Source organism: Hypanus sabinus, chromosome 26, assembly GCF_030144855.1.
Source record: "Hypanus sabinus isolate sHypSab1 chromosome 26, sHypSab1.hap1, whole genome shotgun sequence".
NCBI lineage: Eukaryota > Metazoa > Chordata > Chondrichthyes > Myliobatiformes > Dasyatidae > Hypanus > Hypanus sabinus.
Genome location: NC_082731.1, coordinates 42290891 through 42309068, shown reverse-complemented (window position 1 = coordinate 42309068; position 18178 = coordinate 42290891). Strand labels below are relative to the sequence as shown.

Sequence of the window (18178 nt, the reverse complement as noted above, 5' to 3'; positions counted from 1 at the left end):
TGAGAGGACTAGAATATAAAAGCAAGGATGTAACATTGAGGCTTTATAAGGCACTGGTGAGGCCTCACTTGGAGTATTGTGAGCAGTTCTGGGCCCCTTATCTAAGAAAGGATGCGCTAACAGTGCAGAGGGCTTGGAGCAGTTTAACAAAACCAATTCCAGGATTGAAAGGTTTATTATATGAGGAGCTCTGGGCCTGGTACTCACTAGAATTCAGAAGAATCAATTTGGGCATGAGGGGATACAGGGAGAAGGTAGGAAATGGAGGCCGAGAGTGAAATGATGGAGCAGACTCTACGGCCAAATGGCCTAATTCAGCTCCTATCTCTTAAGGTCTTACTGTATATTTACTATCACATGAGTGTAATGAAAGGTGCACTGGAAAGGTTGATCACATGACAGAGGTTAGATTAATCAAGTACAGTCAACAGTTCAGAAGAATAGAAGTAAATCTCATTGACTGGGCTCAACAGGCAGGGTTTACAAGCTCAGAACTTATTACCACAGATCTTGGCCGTGAAATTTGTTGCCTTACAGCAGCAATATAATCAACATCATTATGTACCATGTTGTATGACATAGGCGATCAAACAGGAACAACAGGTATTTTAAAAAAAACTTCAGATAGATTACTGTAGTCTAAAAATAGGCATCTGCTAACTATGTCAGTAACAGGTCCCTTGTGGCAAAATATTACTCAGAGACTCTTTAGATTCCAAGAGTGACATGTTTGATCAGTGTCATCCAGGATATAGTTTGTGCAAAGCAGGCACTGGTAACTGACTGACTTGTAAAACAGAACTGGACCATTTATTGTGACTGACTAAAATTAAGTCACAAACAGAGTTGTATTTGCAAAATATTTCCTTATTTCACACTGGAAACCTTCAGGAAAGTCTGAGAGAATCCCGGAGCCTCACAGAAGAATCCCATAAGGCTGTGTGCTTACCCCCTGTTCTACTCGCTTTACACTTATGACTGTGAGGGCAAGAACACCCTCAATGCCATTCTCCATTTGCTTACAACATCACTGTCGTTGGCTGAATCAGCATAGAGGAGGGAGATTGAAAATCTGGCTGAGTGGTGCCACGACAACAACCTCTCCCCCAATGTCTGCGAGACCAAGGAGCTGATTATCGACGTCAGGAGGAGAGGGTCAGCAACTTTAAATTTCTCAGTATTTCCCTGTCATTTCATAGAATCTGACATGGGTCCTGCACGTTTTGCCATTATGACTGCACCTCTACTTCTTTAGAAGTTTGCAAAGAATCAGCACATCATCTAAAACTTAGACAAACTTCTATTGATGTGTGGTGGAGAATATATTGAAGGAATTTCAGGATGAATATTGTATAGATTTCTCGACGTTAAATTGAACTATTGATTGCATCGTGACTTGGTGTGCAAACATCAATGTAAAAGCCTACAAAAAAGGAGTGGAATCTGCCCAATCCATCGAGGGTAAAGCCCTCCCTACCACTGAGCACAGCTATTCAAAGTGTTGTTGCAGGAAAGCAACATCCACCATGAAGGACCCCCATCATCCAGGTCGTGCTCCCTGCTCACTGCTGCCATCAGGAAGGAGGTACAGGAACCTCAGGGCCAATACCACCAGGTTCAGGAACAGTTATTACCTCTCAACCATCAGGCTCTTGAATCAGAGGGGATAACCACTTGCCCCATCACTGAACTGTTCCCACAACCTATGGACTCATTTTCAAGCTCAAGGACAGCTTCTATCCCACTCTGATAAAACTATTGAAGCTAGTACGATAAGATGACCTCATTATGGCTTCGCACCTTATTGTTTACCTGCAGTCAGTACATGTAACATTTTAAACTACATTTAAACATGATAAGGTATGCAAATAACACACACAAAATGCCGGAGGAACTCAGCAGGCCAGGCAGCACCTCTGGAAAAGAGTACAGCTGCTGTTTCAGGCCAAGACCCTTCAGCAGGACTGGAGAAAAAAAAGATGAGGGGTAGAATTAAAAGGGGGGAGGGGAGGGAGAAACACAAGGTGACAGGTGAAACCAGGAGGTGGAGAAGTGAAGTAAAGGGCTGGAAAGTTGATGGTGAAAGAGATACAGGGCTGGAGAAGGAGGTGTCTGATAGGAAAGGACAGAAAGGAAAGAAAGGGAGCGGGGAGAATTACTGGAAGTTAGAGAAATTGACGTTCATGCCATCAGGATGGAGGCCACCCAGATGGAACATAGGGCGTTGCTCCTCCAACAGTGGGGGAGGCCATGGATAGATATTGCGGAATAGCAATGGGAAGTGGAATTAAAATGGGTGGCCACTGGGAGATAGAGTATGCAAATGCTGGAAACCCACAGAATGCTGGATGAACTCAGCAGGTCGGGCAGTATCGATGGAAATGAATAAACAGCTGACGTTTTCAGCTGAGACCCTTTTTCGTGACTGAAAAGGAAGGGGAGAAGACTTCGGAATAACATGGTGGGATGAGAGGGAGGAGGCTAGTTAGAAGGTGATAGATAGGCGAAGCCAGGTTGGTAGGAAAGGTAAAGGGCTGGAGAAGAAGGAGTCTGACAGGAGAGGGGAGTAGACCATAGAAAGGGAAGGAAGAGGGTACCCAGGTGAACGAGATAGGCAGGTGAGAAGAGGTAAAAGGCCAGAGTGGGGAATAGAAGAGGGGAAGGGAGGAATTTTTTTTAAACCGGAAGGAGAAATTGATATTCATGCCATTGGGTTGGAGGCTGCCAAGATGGAACATAAGGTTTCGGGCCGAGACCTTCGTCAGGACTGACGAGATACAGGACTGACTTCGTCAGGGTCTCCGCCCGAAACATCGACAGTGCTTCTCCCTATAGATGCTGCCTGGCCTGCTGTTTTCCACCAGCATTTTGTGTGTGTTGTTTGAATTTCCAGCATCTGCAGATTTCCTCATGTTTGGAATAGAAGGTTTTACCTTGTACCTCCTGAATGCATTACTGCAATGCATTCTGGACGGACAGTATGCAAATTCTTCACTGTAGCTCAGTATGTGACAATAATAAACTACTTTACCAATGAATTAACAGGATAACAGGCCTTTACACTTCATATCCCAAAGTGCCACATCTCACATTTGGCTTGTCTGCATAGCATGATCTGCCCGGACAGCACTCAAACAAGTTGAACTTGAACTGGGATAATGTAAAGGTGAGACCCATCATAAATTGTCAAGTTTTTGGCCACTGGAAATTCCCACTTGTGGCAGATGCTTCGTCAAGCTCCTCTGCACTATCACAATCGGGACTTCCCAGTGGCCAAGCATCTTAATTCCGATTCCCATTCGGACTTATCAGTCTGTGACCGGCTCTTGTGCCGAGATGAGGCCACCCTCAGGGTGGAGGAGCAACACCTTAAATTCCATCTGGGTACCCTCCAACCTGATGGCATGAACGTCCACCTCTCCTTCCAGTACACAAATCCTCTTCCCCCATCCCCTTCAATTCCCCACTCAGGCCTTTCACCTCTTCTCACTTGCCTATTATTCCCTGTGTCCTTTCCTTCCCTTTCTATGGTCCACTCCCCACTTCTATAAGATTCTTTCTTCTCCACCCCTTTACCTTTCCCACCACCTGGCTTCACCTACAGGCTAGCTGCCTTCCCCTCCCACCCCCCAACTTTTTATTTTGCCCTTTCCCAAAGAAGGGTCTTGGCATGAAACATCGACTGTTTGTTCATTTCCAGAGACGCTGCCTGGCCTGCTGAGTTCCTCCAGCATCTTGTGTGTGTTGCTTTTGATTTCCAGCAGCTGCGGACTTTCTTGTGTTTCAAGTTTTTCCACTGAAGCTCGATCTACAGGATGATAATAAACCAATCCCCAGAACTGGCAACAGTCTGACACACCACCACCCGCGTTTTGCCCATTAGCTTGTTGACAGGTGATCTCTGCCTGTTCCACACAATGAAGCACCAGTAGTGACCCTGCCAAGCTTTGCTGCAAGCTGTTCACTATTTATTTCGGAAAAAGACATCAAGGGGCCTTTTTATTTAGCTTATACAAAAATATTTTACTCTTAACACCTCACTGGACGTATTCATCCTAAATACACCTGACAGCTAGTTTAACCTGAATCCTGATCGGGGAATGACATTGCTGGAGCGGATTTGGAGGCAATTCAATGAGGCAGGGCCCGAGAGCGAGAGAAGACCTGAGATTTGATCGATTTAATTGCTGGGCCAAATTGGAAAGATCAGGTACAGGCTGAATTGAGGCAGTGGGGCTCTGGCCCGACAGCATATTGAAGCAGCATGGCCTGGGAGTTTCCAAGAGTGAGGACCGACCCGGGATTTGGACAATTTAAGTGTGGGCCAGAGGTGAGGGATGAGATCAGTACAGATCACTGCTTAGCAAGATTTACATGTCCCTACACTGAACTGAGACTGCAACTAACAGGACTGTGGATCGGCTACAGTGATTTTGTGGCTGTGGTCTCACCTTCATGAACATCTGTTTTGAATGTTATTTGCTTACTTTTGTTGTTTCTACAATCAGTTTTCTTTCCTGCACATTGGGTGCCTGACAGTCTTTTTTTAAAATGGGTTCTATTAGGTTTCTTTATTTTGTGGCTGCCTGTAAGGACACCAATCTCAAAGTTGGTAATAAATACATACTTCAATAATAAATGTACTTTGAACTTTGAATATTTATTTATCGAGAAATACAGCACAGAGTAGGCTCTTCTGGCCACACCACCCCAACAACTATGATTTAACACCAGTCTAATCACAGGACAATTTCCAATGGCACACACATATATCAGGGTCGAGTGCTTCCCCATGCCTTATTTGGTGCATCGGGCAGCAACCTTGCAATTTCTTTAGCATTTCTCTGTTTTACAAGGCTGAGTTGCTAGCTCAACGCTCAACCTAGCACAGGTGGAACTCGTGCAAGGAGCCAGCCAAATTCGAACCTAGGACCTCTTACTCCAAAGTCTGGGTGCAGATAGCACTACATCGTTGGCACATATATACATATTTACTGTAATTCACATTTTTATATTATAGTGTCCTTCTGCCACAAAAACAACAGATTTCACTACATACGCTGGAGATATTAAACCCAGTTGTGATTCTGTAGATGCTGGAAACCCAAAGCAACACACACTTCATGCTGGACGAACTCAGCAAACCAGGCAGCATCTATGGAAATGAATAAATAGTTGACATTTCAGGCTGCTGTTCTCGGTCCTGAAGAAGGGTCTCAGCCCAAAAAGTTGACTGTTTGCTCATTTCCACAGATGGTGCCTGATCTGGCGAGTTCCTTCAGCATTTTGTGTGCACTCCCAAGCTTTCAGCCGCATTGGCTTGCTGCCTGAAGCTTTGCCCTTTTCCAAGACTTTTTAGAGAGTTATTTGCTGTGGTGTTTGCTTTGGTTTGTGCATCCTGTATGCTTCTTAACTTTCTAATTATCTGTGGTTACGCTGACTGCTGTCATTGGGTTTAAATAACATTAATATATGATTGTACTAGAAAGCCTATCACCTATCACCTCCCAGCTTCCCACTTCATCTTCCCTCCCCTGCCCACCTACCTTTCCCCCCTCACCTATCACTTTCTAGCTTGTGGAGGGGTGGAAGGGTGGAGGGGGATCTTTGAATTTGATTGGCTCATGTTTCTTTGGCTCTAGGGGTTTGTAGATGGTATCTATTTTGAGGTAAGAGAACGGGGTGGGAGCAGGGGTAGTCTATATTAACACGAGCACTCCGAGAGAGAAACACCAACAACTGTGCACTGAGGATGTAATCTTCACCGGTTATCAAATGTCTGCAAGCCCATTAGTAAGCCGTAATATTAGACTCCTCAGCCCGAGCTATCAGTATTCAGCACCATCCTGAACAGCCTAGTACATCAAGAAAACGAGCCTCCTCTCAATGGGCCCTATGTTTCTCACTACCTCGCAAAGCAACTAACCTAATCAAAACACCAGACATCCTGGACACCCTCCCTTCTTCTCCTCCTTCCCACTGGGCAGAAGATACGAAAGCCTGAAAGTGCGGCCAGGCTCAAGGACAACGTCTATCCTGTTGTTATAAGACTACTGAACGGTCCCCTTATACAATAAGACCGGCTCTTGACCTCATAATCTGATAAATGGTTCAACAACTGCCATTACCTCTCCTGGCTCATGACAGCATGCCCTGCATTTTCAGCATTTGAACAGAGGCTGTATTTCAAAAATATTGTTAGCGGCTTCAGGGTGTACCAAATTTGTGAGGCCAGCTAACCAAATCAAGTCAAGTTTACTGCCTTTTTACTATATACATGTATACTGTCAAATGAACCTGAAACAGGGTTTAAAGCATTGTAGTACACATAACATAGGAAAGTAAGAAATCTACAAATGAATTACACATAAATAAAGTGCATAAATTAAATATTGTAAGGTCCAGTACAAATGCAAACTCCTTTATTAATAATGCCCTCTTAGCTTGATAATTGTAGTACATTGTTGGTATATGTTATCGGAGAAAGAATCATAAGGACTAATAACCAATATATTGCTCGTTATGTGCTGGGTTGTATGACATAGGTGATCATGAACTTTCCATGACCATGATTGTTCTGGCCAGTGTCTTTACAAGATGGGTGACCCCGGCCATTATCAACTCTCTTCAGAGATTGTCTGCCTGGCGTCAGTGGTCGCATAACCAGGTCTTGTGATCTGCATCGGCTGCTCGTACGACCATCCACCACCTGCTTCATGTGACCCTGATCGGGGGCTAAGGATGACTTGCAGACTAGCGGAGGGAAGGATCGCCTTACACCTCCTTTGGCAGAGACGCATTTCCACCCATGTTATAATTATGTTATAGCATGCATCAACTATTGTAATAGAAAATTAGATTTACTGCTAGACCTGTGGATAATCATTTTATCCTGTAATCTGGACCGAGTCTGTAACTAAATTACATCTTCTGGTAGCCAATATTCTGTTAAAATGTAGATTTACTGGTAGTTTCATCAACTGAGAATGTTAAGGCTCTACCAAATTCATGCTCAGATAAATCAATATTGATGGGTTTTCAACAAATTGCCCACCATTTCAAACACCAACTCCGTGGAAGGATCAGAAGTGGAGACCGTGAGCAATTTCAAAAGTCCCTGGGTGTCAATATCTTTGAGGATCTAACCTTGAGCCAACACATCAATGCAGTTACAAAGAAGACATGACAGAGCTAGGCGTTTGAGGAGATTTGGTATGTCACCAAAAACACTCTCAAATTTCTAGAGCTGTACTGCGGAGAGCATTCCAACTGGCTGCATCACTGCCTGGTATGGGTGTAGGGTGGTGGGTGTAGGGTGGTGGGGGTACTACTGCACAGAATCGAAATAAGCTGTAAACCCAGTCAACTCCATTATTATGGGCACTAGCCTCTGTACTATCCAGGGCATCTTCAAAGAGCGATGTCTCGAAAGGGCAGCGTCTGTCATTAAGAGCCCCCGTCAACCAGGTCTTGTTCTTATTGCTGTCAGCAGGAAGAAGGTACAGAAGCCAGAAGACACACACGCAACAATTCAGGAACAACTTCTTCCCCTCTGCCATCCAATTTCTGAATGGACATTGAACCCATGAACACTACCCTACTTTTTATTTCTATTTTTGCACTACTTATTTAATTTAACTTTTATATATATTTATACACACACAAACACACACGAAGTACATTAAATCTGCCAAATGTTCAGTGTGTTATTCACATTTTCTCTATTACTATGTACTGCGTCACAAAGACAAAACACTTCATGACATGTGATGGTGATATTAAACCCGATTCTGATCTTTGTTTGCTCCTGCAGTATTACGTTCAGTGGTCAGCCCCACCATTCTCCAAAACCTCTGCATTTCTCCACCTCTGGACTTAAATACTGCCACTGATGGTCGTGGCTTCCATTAGCCAACCCCTTGTTCTTGAACTTCCTCTCTCAAACTCTCTACCATCTTCTTCCTTCCTTATACAACCTTGCATTAAAAAAAGATGCCTGAAATGGAATCGCAAGGCAGAAAATGCTGGCAAATACAAGTTCATCCAACAAGTACTGTTTGTGTCCGGTGGTGGGGTGCAGATTTGGCTTTACCAAAAGAGGTGTAAGGTACTTCTTCCCTCTGCTCGCCTGCAGGTTACCCTTGGGCAAAGTGTAGCACCTAGTGCATATCACAAGTCCTGGTTATCTGGTTATGTGACCACTGACTACAGGCAGACAATCTCTGAAGAGTATTGATAACGGTTGGGGAGGGCCTTGTAAAGACACTGCCCAGAAGAAAGCAATGGAAAACCACTTTTGTAGAAAAATTTGCCAAGAACAAGCATGGCCATGGATAGACCGTGATCACCCACGTCATATGGCACAGCACATAACGAGTGAACAAACAGTTCTTATCTAATGGATAAAACACTGCGTGTTACTTTGTACAAAGGAGAGCAGAACATGTGGAACGTACCTTGTGATGTCGTATACCAAAAGTGCACCTGCTGCTCCTCTGTAGTAACTCCTCGTTACCGACCTGGAAAAAAAACAGGAAAGGGCAAAGAAAATATGAGCTTAAGATTAATTCGCAGAACATGGCGTTGTCTGCCAGCTCCAGCATGACTCCTGTTGAACTGTGTCTTGCTGGGCCAATCTGAAATTCTGGCATTAGTAAACCATATTAACATGGGTGTATGGTCAAATATTCTGTGTGGGTAAAGACAGTTGACAGTTGATAAAACATAAGAACGGAAACAGGCCATTCAGCCCATCGAGTCTGTGATACCATTTGATCATGGCTGATTTATCCTCCCTCTCAAAACCCCTTTCTCTTGCCTTCTCCCCTAACCTTTGACACCCTTACTAATCAACAGCTCATCAACCTCCCTTTTAAATATACCCAATGCCTTGGCCTCTAAAGCATCAGTGGGACATTATAGAATCAGATAAGTTTTTACAAAAATATGATAATTTAGTCATCAGCACTAATTTTTCCAAACTGAGAAAACATTTAATTGAACTTAATTGTTGCTTCCTTGCTCACTGTGGCAGGAGTGATACCTCTTTCCCTCGTCAGTGAGAGAGAGCCTGTGGGACGGCGAACTGCTAGGATGAGTAGTGGTTTTTGATGGAATCGAGACCAATGTTCTCTTTGGGGCTTTCATGGTGGCATGGTGGATCATGGGAGGGGGGGGGGGGTGGAAACAGAAGCCTTTTGCTGGAACAAGGAGGAGGATTAATGCTTTGCTGTTGCTTGTGTGTGGGTGGGAGGAGGGGCTTTGGGGGTTCTAATGTTTTTCTATCGTTCATTCTTTGGGTTTCTTTCAGTCTGTGAAGAGTAAGAATTTCATGTTGTATACTAAACACATTCTCTGGTACTAAATGGAACCATTGAACTAATATTCACCAAAGCCAGATGCTTGTAGATCAGTAGCATGAGCCTCTGGATAATTGATCCAGCAACTTAGCCAGTGCTTCTACATCTTAATGATTCAGTCAGGAAGAGTAAATCAATATTTGACTGAAGAGGGTAGGGCAGGGACATTGTTTGCATAGACTTTAGTGAAGCTTTTGACAAGTTCTTTCACTGTAGGCTGATCCAGAAGATTACGACTATGTGGTCTGTGTAGATTTGGTAGTTTGTATTGAAAATTGGCTTGGCAGAGAAAACAGAATAGTGGTGGATGGGTGTTGATCTGGTTGGAGGTTTGTGACCAGTGATGGGACCTCTGTTCTTTGTGATACACAGCACTGTGCAAAAGTCTTAGGCACATTAATAGCTAGGGTGCCTAAAACTTCTGTAATCTTATGTATTGCACTTTTCAACCGCCGCACACAGAAAAAAAATTGACATAAGTGAGTGATGATAAACCTGATTCTGATATGGGTCTCTGTTGTGGACTGAGAGTGGGGAGGGGGCAGGGAGAGGGGAAATCATGGATAGGAGAAGGGGAGGGAGAGGGCAGGGAATGAAAAGTATCTGATAGACATCCTGTAATGATAATAGACCATTTGTTTGGAATCAAATGACCTTGCCTGGTGTCTCAGGAATGGCTGTGTCTGCATCCCATACCACTACCAATACCCTTGGAGAGTAATAGACAATAGGTGCAGAAGTAGACCATTCGGCCCTTCGAGCCTGCACCGCCATTTTGAGATCATGGCTGATCAATTACTATCATGGAGAAGATAACAGCAGCTGTTAATCATAACCTGGAACAATTTGATTCATACTGGGAAAAATGGTTTAACTACATAATGCCTCATAGACCTGATTTTATTCTCACAAATCAATGAATCTGTTGTAAAAAAAAAGATCACTCCCTAATTGTACATAGTTCTTTCCTTTTGCTTGTTTTTTCTTTCTGATTAACAGATGCTGTTATCTTCTCCATTTTGTAAATGTCCATTGTAATTTCCATCCATGTATTTAAAGTTGGGCTCTCCTGTGATAACCATTTCCTAGTACGAGTCTTTTTACCAGCCACCAACAGTATATTCATTAAAAAAGTATGATTACCCCAGATAAATACTTTGTGGAGATTTTGTGATATATACTATTATATGATATATATGTACAATGTCTGAAATACATCTTATGGAAATGTTTGTTTGATAAACTTCGATAAAAAAATAAATTACAAAAAAAATTTGGCTGAAAATGTAGATGGGCTGAGTAGTAAGTTTGTAGGCAAACACAAACATTGAGGGAGTTGGAAGTGGTGAGGAAGGTTGTCAAAAGCTTCAGTGGGATATCGACCAGTTGAAAATACAGAGACTAGAGTTAGAGGTCATAGGTTAAGGGTGAAAGGTTAAATATTTAAGGGGAACCTGAGGGGGAACTTCAGAGGGTGGAGTTCTTGCAAGTGACCAGAGAACCTTTGGAAATATCACATCCAAACCCAACCTTTGGAGCCTTTGGACCTTAACCACCAGGTTCAGGAGCAGTTATTATCCCTCAACCATCAAGCCTCCTGAACCAGCGTGGATAACTTCACTCTCACCTCAACACTGAACTGACTTCACAACCTATGAACTCACTTCCAAGGACCCTACAACTCATGTTTTCAATATTATTTAATGCTTATTTATAATTATTTTGTTTTCTTTTGTATTTGCTCAATTTGTCACCTTTTGCACATTGGTTGTTTGTCTGTCTTTGTGTGTAGTTTTTCATTGATCCTATTGTGTTTCTTTGTACCTACTGTGAATATAGAACATTACCACACAAGTCAGGCCTTTTGGCCCTTGACATTGTGCTGACCTTTTAACCTTCTCTAACCCTTCCCTCCTACACTGCCCTCCATCTTTCTATCGTCCTAGTGCCTATGCAAGAATTCCTTAAATGCTCCAATGTACCCCTCTCCCTCTCCACCACTCTGTGCTGCAAGTTAATCTTTACACCTTCAGCGGAAGTTTTCCTGTCTATGCAATCCAATTTAGCCATTACCAGAGATTTCTTTCTCAGTGTCGTATATGGCGACATATATGTACTTCGATAGAACTTACTTGGAACCTTGTCCACAATAAACATCACAAATGCACAGATTTGAGAGAGTGACCAGAGACTTGAGAGACACTGGAATGGCTATCCTGATCCCACAGCTTCCCATCGCTTGAGTTGACTGGATAGGCTGGGACAGTTTTACCTGGAGTAAAAAAGGTTGATGGATAACCTTACAGATGTTTATAACATCTTGATAAAGGGAACTGCCTTTTTGACAGGGTAGGGGAGCCTACGACTTGAGTGCAGAGGGGGTAGATTTAAAGGGGATTTGAGGGGGCAACATGTTCCAGAGAGGGTGGTGAGTACGTGGAACGAGCTGCCAGAGGAAGTGGTGGAAGAGGGTATAATTAGGTTTAAAAGGTTTTGTTCAAGCTATATGAATAGGTGTAGACTGTAGGGGTTCCCAAACTGGAGGGGTCGCTAATGGTAGGGGTTGATGACTTAAAAACGGTTGGGAACCCCTAGTTTAGAGAGATTTCAGCCAAATACAAGCAATTGGGATTAGCTCAGATATAAAATATGGGTCAGCACAGAGGAGTTAGATCGAGGTGGATGACTCTATGATTCAATGAGTTTGGCGAATCTCCATCAATCAGCGACTCTCTGAGGAACAGGGAACTACTGTGTGTTCAGTTCACTTCACCGCGCACAGAATGGTAAACAGGCTTCAACCCCATCTGTCTGGCTGCTAAAGGCACTGAGACAGTCACAGTGACCAGAAAAATCACATTTCTGTGGCCAGTTGCTCAACTGGTCATTAAGGTGATCAGAAAATAACATGAAAAATTATTTATGCTAAAATGGGGACACAAGAAGACTGACACTTAATGCACTAAGATGGGCAACTGCTGGTTAAAAAGGGTAAAAAATACTAAGTAAAAGACTGTGGATTCAGGAAAAGTAGAGAACCTAAAAATAATACGCAGAAGGAAACATATGAACAAAGCCATAATAAAGAGCAAATGAAAAAGGTAGATGACAGGGTGGAGATAAGTCTCTAACCAAAGGAGGTATAAGGTGCTCCTTCCCTCCACTAGCCTGCAGGTCACCCTTGGGCAAGGTGTAGCACCTGCTTAGACCCCGATCAGGGACACGTGAAGCCATGGGAGCAGGTGGTGGATGGTCGCACGAGCAGATCACAAGTCCTGGTTATGTGACCACTGACACCAGGCAGACAATCTCTGAAGAGTATTGATAATGGCTGGGGTCACCCATCTTGTAAAGACACTGCCCAGATGAAGGCAATAGCAAACCACTTAGAACCACAGAACATTACAGCACAGAAACAGGCCTTTTGGCCCTTCTTGGCTGGGCCGAACCATTTTCCTGCCTAGTCCCACTGACCTGCACCTGGACCATATCCCTCAATACACCTCTCATCCATGTACCTGCCAGCATTTACAACTTCATCTGGCAGCTCATTCCACACTCCCACCACTCTCTGTGTGAAGAAGCCCCCCCCCCCACCAACGTTCCCTTTAAACTTTTCCCCCTTCACCCTTAACCCATGTCCTCTCCCCTAGCCTCAGTGGAAAAAGCCTGCTTGCAGTCACTTATTTATACCCATCTTAATTTTATATACCTCTATCAAATCTCCCCTCATTCTCCTACGCTCCACTTTTGTAGAAAAATGTGCTAAGAACCATCATGGTCATGGAAAGACCATGATCTCCCACATTATATGACATGACACATAATGAGCGAACAAATGAGATTTATATCTGGAAGCACAGAACACATCATTCACATGTGTCATGACATGTGTTTCTTTTTGCAGCAGCAGTACAGTGCAATACATAAAATTACACTGATATAATAAGTTTATGCCGAACTTTGAAACAGATGTATAGCTTTGGGCTCACCTGAAACGCTCTTGCCCTGCTGTGTCCCAGATCTGTAGTTTAACTGTCTTGCCACCAACATTAACTACTTTCGATCCAAACTCCACTCCAATCGTGTGGTTGGAATCCTGTTTGACTGGAGATAGCACATTGAGAGGATTAAGTAAAGCATTTAATAGTGAAGGAGATAGACAGAAAGTTATTATTCACACCACTGAGCACCTCCACATTGAAGAAGTTTTAGAAAATAACCCGCTTATCTACATGAGAAAGTCTGTAGATGTTGGAAATCTAGAGCCACAGACACAATGTGCTGGAGGAACTCAGCGGGTCAGGAAGCATCTGTGGAAACGAATAAACAGTCTTGGGCCGAGACCTTTCTTCAGGACTGGAAAGGAAGAGAGGGAAAATGCCAGAATAAAAAGGTGGGGGAAGGGGAATGAGGATAGCTAGAAACTTGCCCTCTTCCCCCACCTTTTGTGCAAACCACTATGGTAAATTAGTGGTTAGCACAATGTTTAACACTAGGGGCAACTAGGGTACAACTCCTGTCACTGCCCGGAAGGAGTTTGCACGGTCTCTCCATGACCAGGTGGGTTTCCTCCCAGTGCTCTGGGTTCCTCCCACAGTCTGAAGACACTGGTTGGTAGGTTAAGTGGCGACTGTAATAAATTTTCTCATGATTAGGCATACGGCAGATCAGGCTGGGCGGTGTGGCTTTGGAGGGCCAGGAGGGCCTATTCTGTGCTCTCTGTCAGTAAATAAAAACTGATCATCCATTAGATCTTAACAAGATCTCCTGAGTAACAGATTTATGAGGGATTCATATAGGAACATGGCAGGGAGGGGGCTTTGCAGGGGGTGATAGGAAGAACACAGAGTAACCACAGGTGATGTGGCATTGGGCAGGGGTTGGAAGAGGCACAGTACCAGTAAACCACAAGGAGCGGAGGAAAAAAACCTAATCAGTTTTCTGCTTCTCCTGCACTCTGCTCAATGATCCGTAGTGGAAAGTATACCTACTGGAGCTTCAGTCTCAGTCATAATTGTTTCTCAACAGAATTGCCTCAAGGCAGATGTGAATCGTGAATTATTGCAGGGAGAGGGAAGGCGAATGCAAAACTGCATCCCATCCTGCAAACAACAGTTCACACAAGAGGAGAGGCAATCTGGCCCTGGGTTACAGCATGTGAATTAGACCTAGGCTGCCAGGGAACTCGCCAAGAGTTTCTGAGCAAAGAGAAGGAAGCCAAGAGAAAATGCAGGACAAATTTATATAGGAAGAAATCTGACATTATTACCGCAAACAGGGGCACTCCACCACACAAGGACAAGGAAAAAGCACAGGCCTCTGCCCAACATACACTCAGTGGCCACTTTATTAGGTACAGCTGTATACTTGCTTGCTAATGCAGATATCTAATTAGCCGATCATGTAGCAGCAACCCCATGCATAAAAGCATGCAAACACGGTCAAGAGGCTCAATTGTTGTTCAGACCAAACATCAGAATGGGGAAGAAACTGTAATCTGACTTTGACCGTGCAATAATTGCTGGTGCTAGATGGGGCGTTTTAAGCATTTCAGAAGCTGCTAATCTCCTGGGATTTTCATGCACAACAATTTCTAAAGTTTATAGAGAATGGTGTGAAAAATTTAAAAAGGAATCATCTAGTGAGCAGCAGTTATGAGGGCAAAAATGCCTGGTTAATGAGAGTTCAGAGGAGAATGGCCAGAGTAGGTTCAAGGCAGCAGTAACTCAAATAACCATGTGTTACAACAGTGGTGTGCAGAAGAGCATGTTGAATCTTGAAGTAGATGGGCTACAGTAACAGCAGACCGCACTGGGCTCCATTCCTGTACCTAATGAAGTAGCCACTGAGTGTATATCTATATGAAAGTCTTTGCTGGAATGCAGCTCGAGACTCCGAGCACAGCTGTAGCTGTAAGAAGCAAACTCCACTGAAATGACAGACTTACATTTGTTTTCAATAAACTGATGAAGAAGACATGATTTCCCTGTTCCCGCACTGCCGATAACCAGGAACTTAAACAGGAAATCTATGGGAGGAAGAGAAACAGAAATCAATACAGCGAGAGCGGGTCTGCACTGAAGTTGCACCCTTGGGAAGTGGGTGAGTCACTTTATAATAACTCGAGCCTTAGGTCAGTTCTGACATCTGCCATATGACATCACTGTTGTGCACTTTCAGGGGTCGACACTTTGTACAAACCATTCAATGTGCTCCATTTTCCTGCTTCTACACTGCTGAGCAGTACTTTCACATCAGGCTCACGGTTACCCTCCTCCACCCACACTCTACCTGCCCATCGTCACACACTTCTCCCGATGGTTGCCCTGCCCTCCAGAACTGCCTTACTTGGTTACATGCTCCAAATCAGATAGAATCAGGTCTAATATCATTGGCATATGTCATGAAATTTGTAGTACATCGCAATACAGTATAACAAGAAAAATGATAAATCTCAAGAACAGCGCTGTGCAAAGCTCTTAGACTTATACATATAAATACATAATATATAGCTACGGAGCCTAAGACCTCTACACAGTACTGTAGTAATTTTATGTATTGCACTGTACTGCTGCCACAAAAAAAGTTTCATGACGTATGTGAGTGATGACAGACCTGATTCTGATCTGGGTCTCTGTTGTGGACTGAGAGTTGGAAGGGGGCAGGGACAGGGGAATCATGGTTGGGAAAAGGGGAAGGGAGAGGGGAGGGAGTGGGAAGCACCAGAGAGACATTCTGTACTGATCAATAAACCAATTGTATGGAATCAAATTACCTTGCCTGGTGTCTCAATACTGAATGTGTCTGCACCTGCGCCACCCTCCGGCCCGGCACTCCTTCTCTGCGACCTATTGTGTGTGTGTGTGTGTGTGTGTGTGTGTGTGTGTGTGTGTGGTGTGTGTGTGCGTGTGTGGTGTGTGTGTGCGTGCGTGCGTGTGTGGTGTGTGTGTGTGTGTGTGTGGTGTGTGTGTGCGTGCGTGTGGTGTGTGCGTGCGTGTGTGGTGTGTGTGTGCGTGTGTGTGGTGTGTGCGTGCGTGTGTGGTGTGTGTGTGTGGTGTGTGTGCGTGCGTGTGGTGTGTGTGTGCGTGTGTGGTGTGTGTGTGCGTGCGTGTGTGGTGTGTGTGTGTGTGGTGTGTGTGCGTGCGTGTGTGGTGTGTGTGTGTGTGGTGTGTGTGCGTGCGTGTGTGGTGTGTGTGTGTGTGGTGTGTGTGCGTGCGTGCGTGTGTGGTGTGTGTGTGTGTGTGTGTGCGTGCGTGTGTGGTGTGTGTGTGTGTGTGTGTGGTGTGTGTGTGTGTGTGGTGTGTGTGTGCGTGCGTGTGGTGTGTGCGTGCGTGTGTGGTGTGTGTGTGTGTGTGTGTGTGTGGTGTGTGTGCGTGCGTGTGGTGTGTGTGCGTGTGTGGTGTGTGTGTGCGTGCGTGTGTGGTGTGTGTGTGTGGTGTGTGTGTGCGTGCGTGTGTGGTGTGTGTGTGTGTGGTGTGTGTGTGCGTGCGTGTGTGGTGTGTGTGTGTGTGTGTGTGTGTGTGTGGTGTGTGTGCGTGCGTGTGGTGTGTGTGTGTGTGGTGTGTGTGCGTGCGTGTGGTGTGTGTGCGTGCGTGTGGTGTGTGTGTGCGTGTGTGGTGTGTGTGTGCGTGCGTGCGTGTGTGGTGTGTGTGTGTGTGTGTGTGTGTTGTGTGTGTGTGTATATATCTTTGTATATATCTATAAAAAAATTAAATAAGTGCTAAAAGAGAGAGAGAAAAGTATTGAGGTAATGTTCATGGGTTAAATTTCCGTTCAGAAATCTGATGGCAGAGGGGAAGAAGTTGTTCCAGAATTGTTGAGTGTGTGCCTTCAGGCTCCTGTACCTCTTCCTGATGGTAGCAATGAGAAGAGGGCACATCCTGGGTGATGGGATCCTTAATGATGGATGCAGCCTTTTTGAGGCGTTGCCTTTTGAAGATGTCCTAGATGCTGGGGAGGCTGGTGCCCATAATGGAAATGACTGAGTTTACAACTTTCTGCAGCTTTTCTGATTCTGTGCAGTGGCCCCTCCGTACTTCCTCTTCTATCAAATTCCATCTTCGGCTCCTTGTTGCCTCTGCTTCCAGCCTCTCACTATTTCCACTTTCTCCTCATCCATATGCCTATCACACCTCTTCACCTGGATTCACCTATCACCTGCTAGCTTGTGCTGCTCCCTTCCCCTATACTACGTGTTTTTCTATACTGGCCATCTCCTCTATCTTCCAAAACAAATGCAGGGTCTCAGCCCCACAGTGTCAAATGCCCATTTCTCTCCATAGATACCATAACATATAGGAGCAGAATTATGCCATTTGGCCCATCGAGTCTGCTCCATCATGGCTGATCCATTTCCTCTCAGCCCATCTCCTGCTTTCTCCCCATATCCTTCATGCCCTGACTAATTAAGAATCGATCCACCTCTGCTATAAATACACTGAATGACTTGGCCTCCACAGCCAATGAATGCCACAGATTCACCACTCACTGGCTGAAGAAATTTCTCCTCAGCTCCGTTCTGAAAGGACGCCCCTCTGTTCTGAGGCTGTGTCCTCTGATCCTAGACTTCCCCCACCATAGGAAACATCTTCTCCACACCCATTCTACTGAGGCCTTTCAATGAGATCCCCTCTCATTCTGTATTCCAGTGAGTACAGGCCCAAAGCCACCAAACGCTTGATAAGCCTTTCAAGCTCGGAATCATTATCAAGAACCTCATTTGCACCCTCCCCAATGTTAGCGTATTAGATAAAGAGCCCCAAACTGCTCACAATACTCCAAGTGAAGCCTCTCTACTGACACCACCTGACCCTCCA

The 18178-nt window shown here is 44.6% G+C and overlaps 1 protein-coding gene across 1 annotated transcript in view; it reads right to left on the bottom strand.

Moving 5' to 3' along the window:
* rab4b (RAB4B, member RAS oncogene family) overlaps window positions 1–18178 on the bottom strand; it is an 81112-nt gene that overhangs the window by 15977 nt on the left and 46957 nt on the right. Inside the window, exons 2-4 of the mRNA XM_059950932.1 lie at window positions 15310–15390; window positions 13352–13466; window positions 8457–8519 (exon numbers count right to left, since the gene is read on the bottom strand). Of these exons, the coding sequence (XP_059806915.1) occupies window positions 8457–8519; window positions 13352–13466; window positions 15310–15390 (259 nt within the window). The remainder of the gene's footprint in view (window positions 1–8456; window positions 8520–13351; window positions 13467–15309; window positions 15391–18178) is intronic.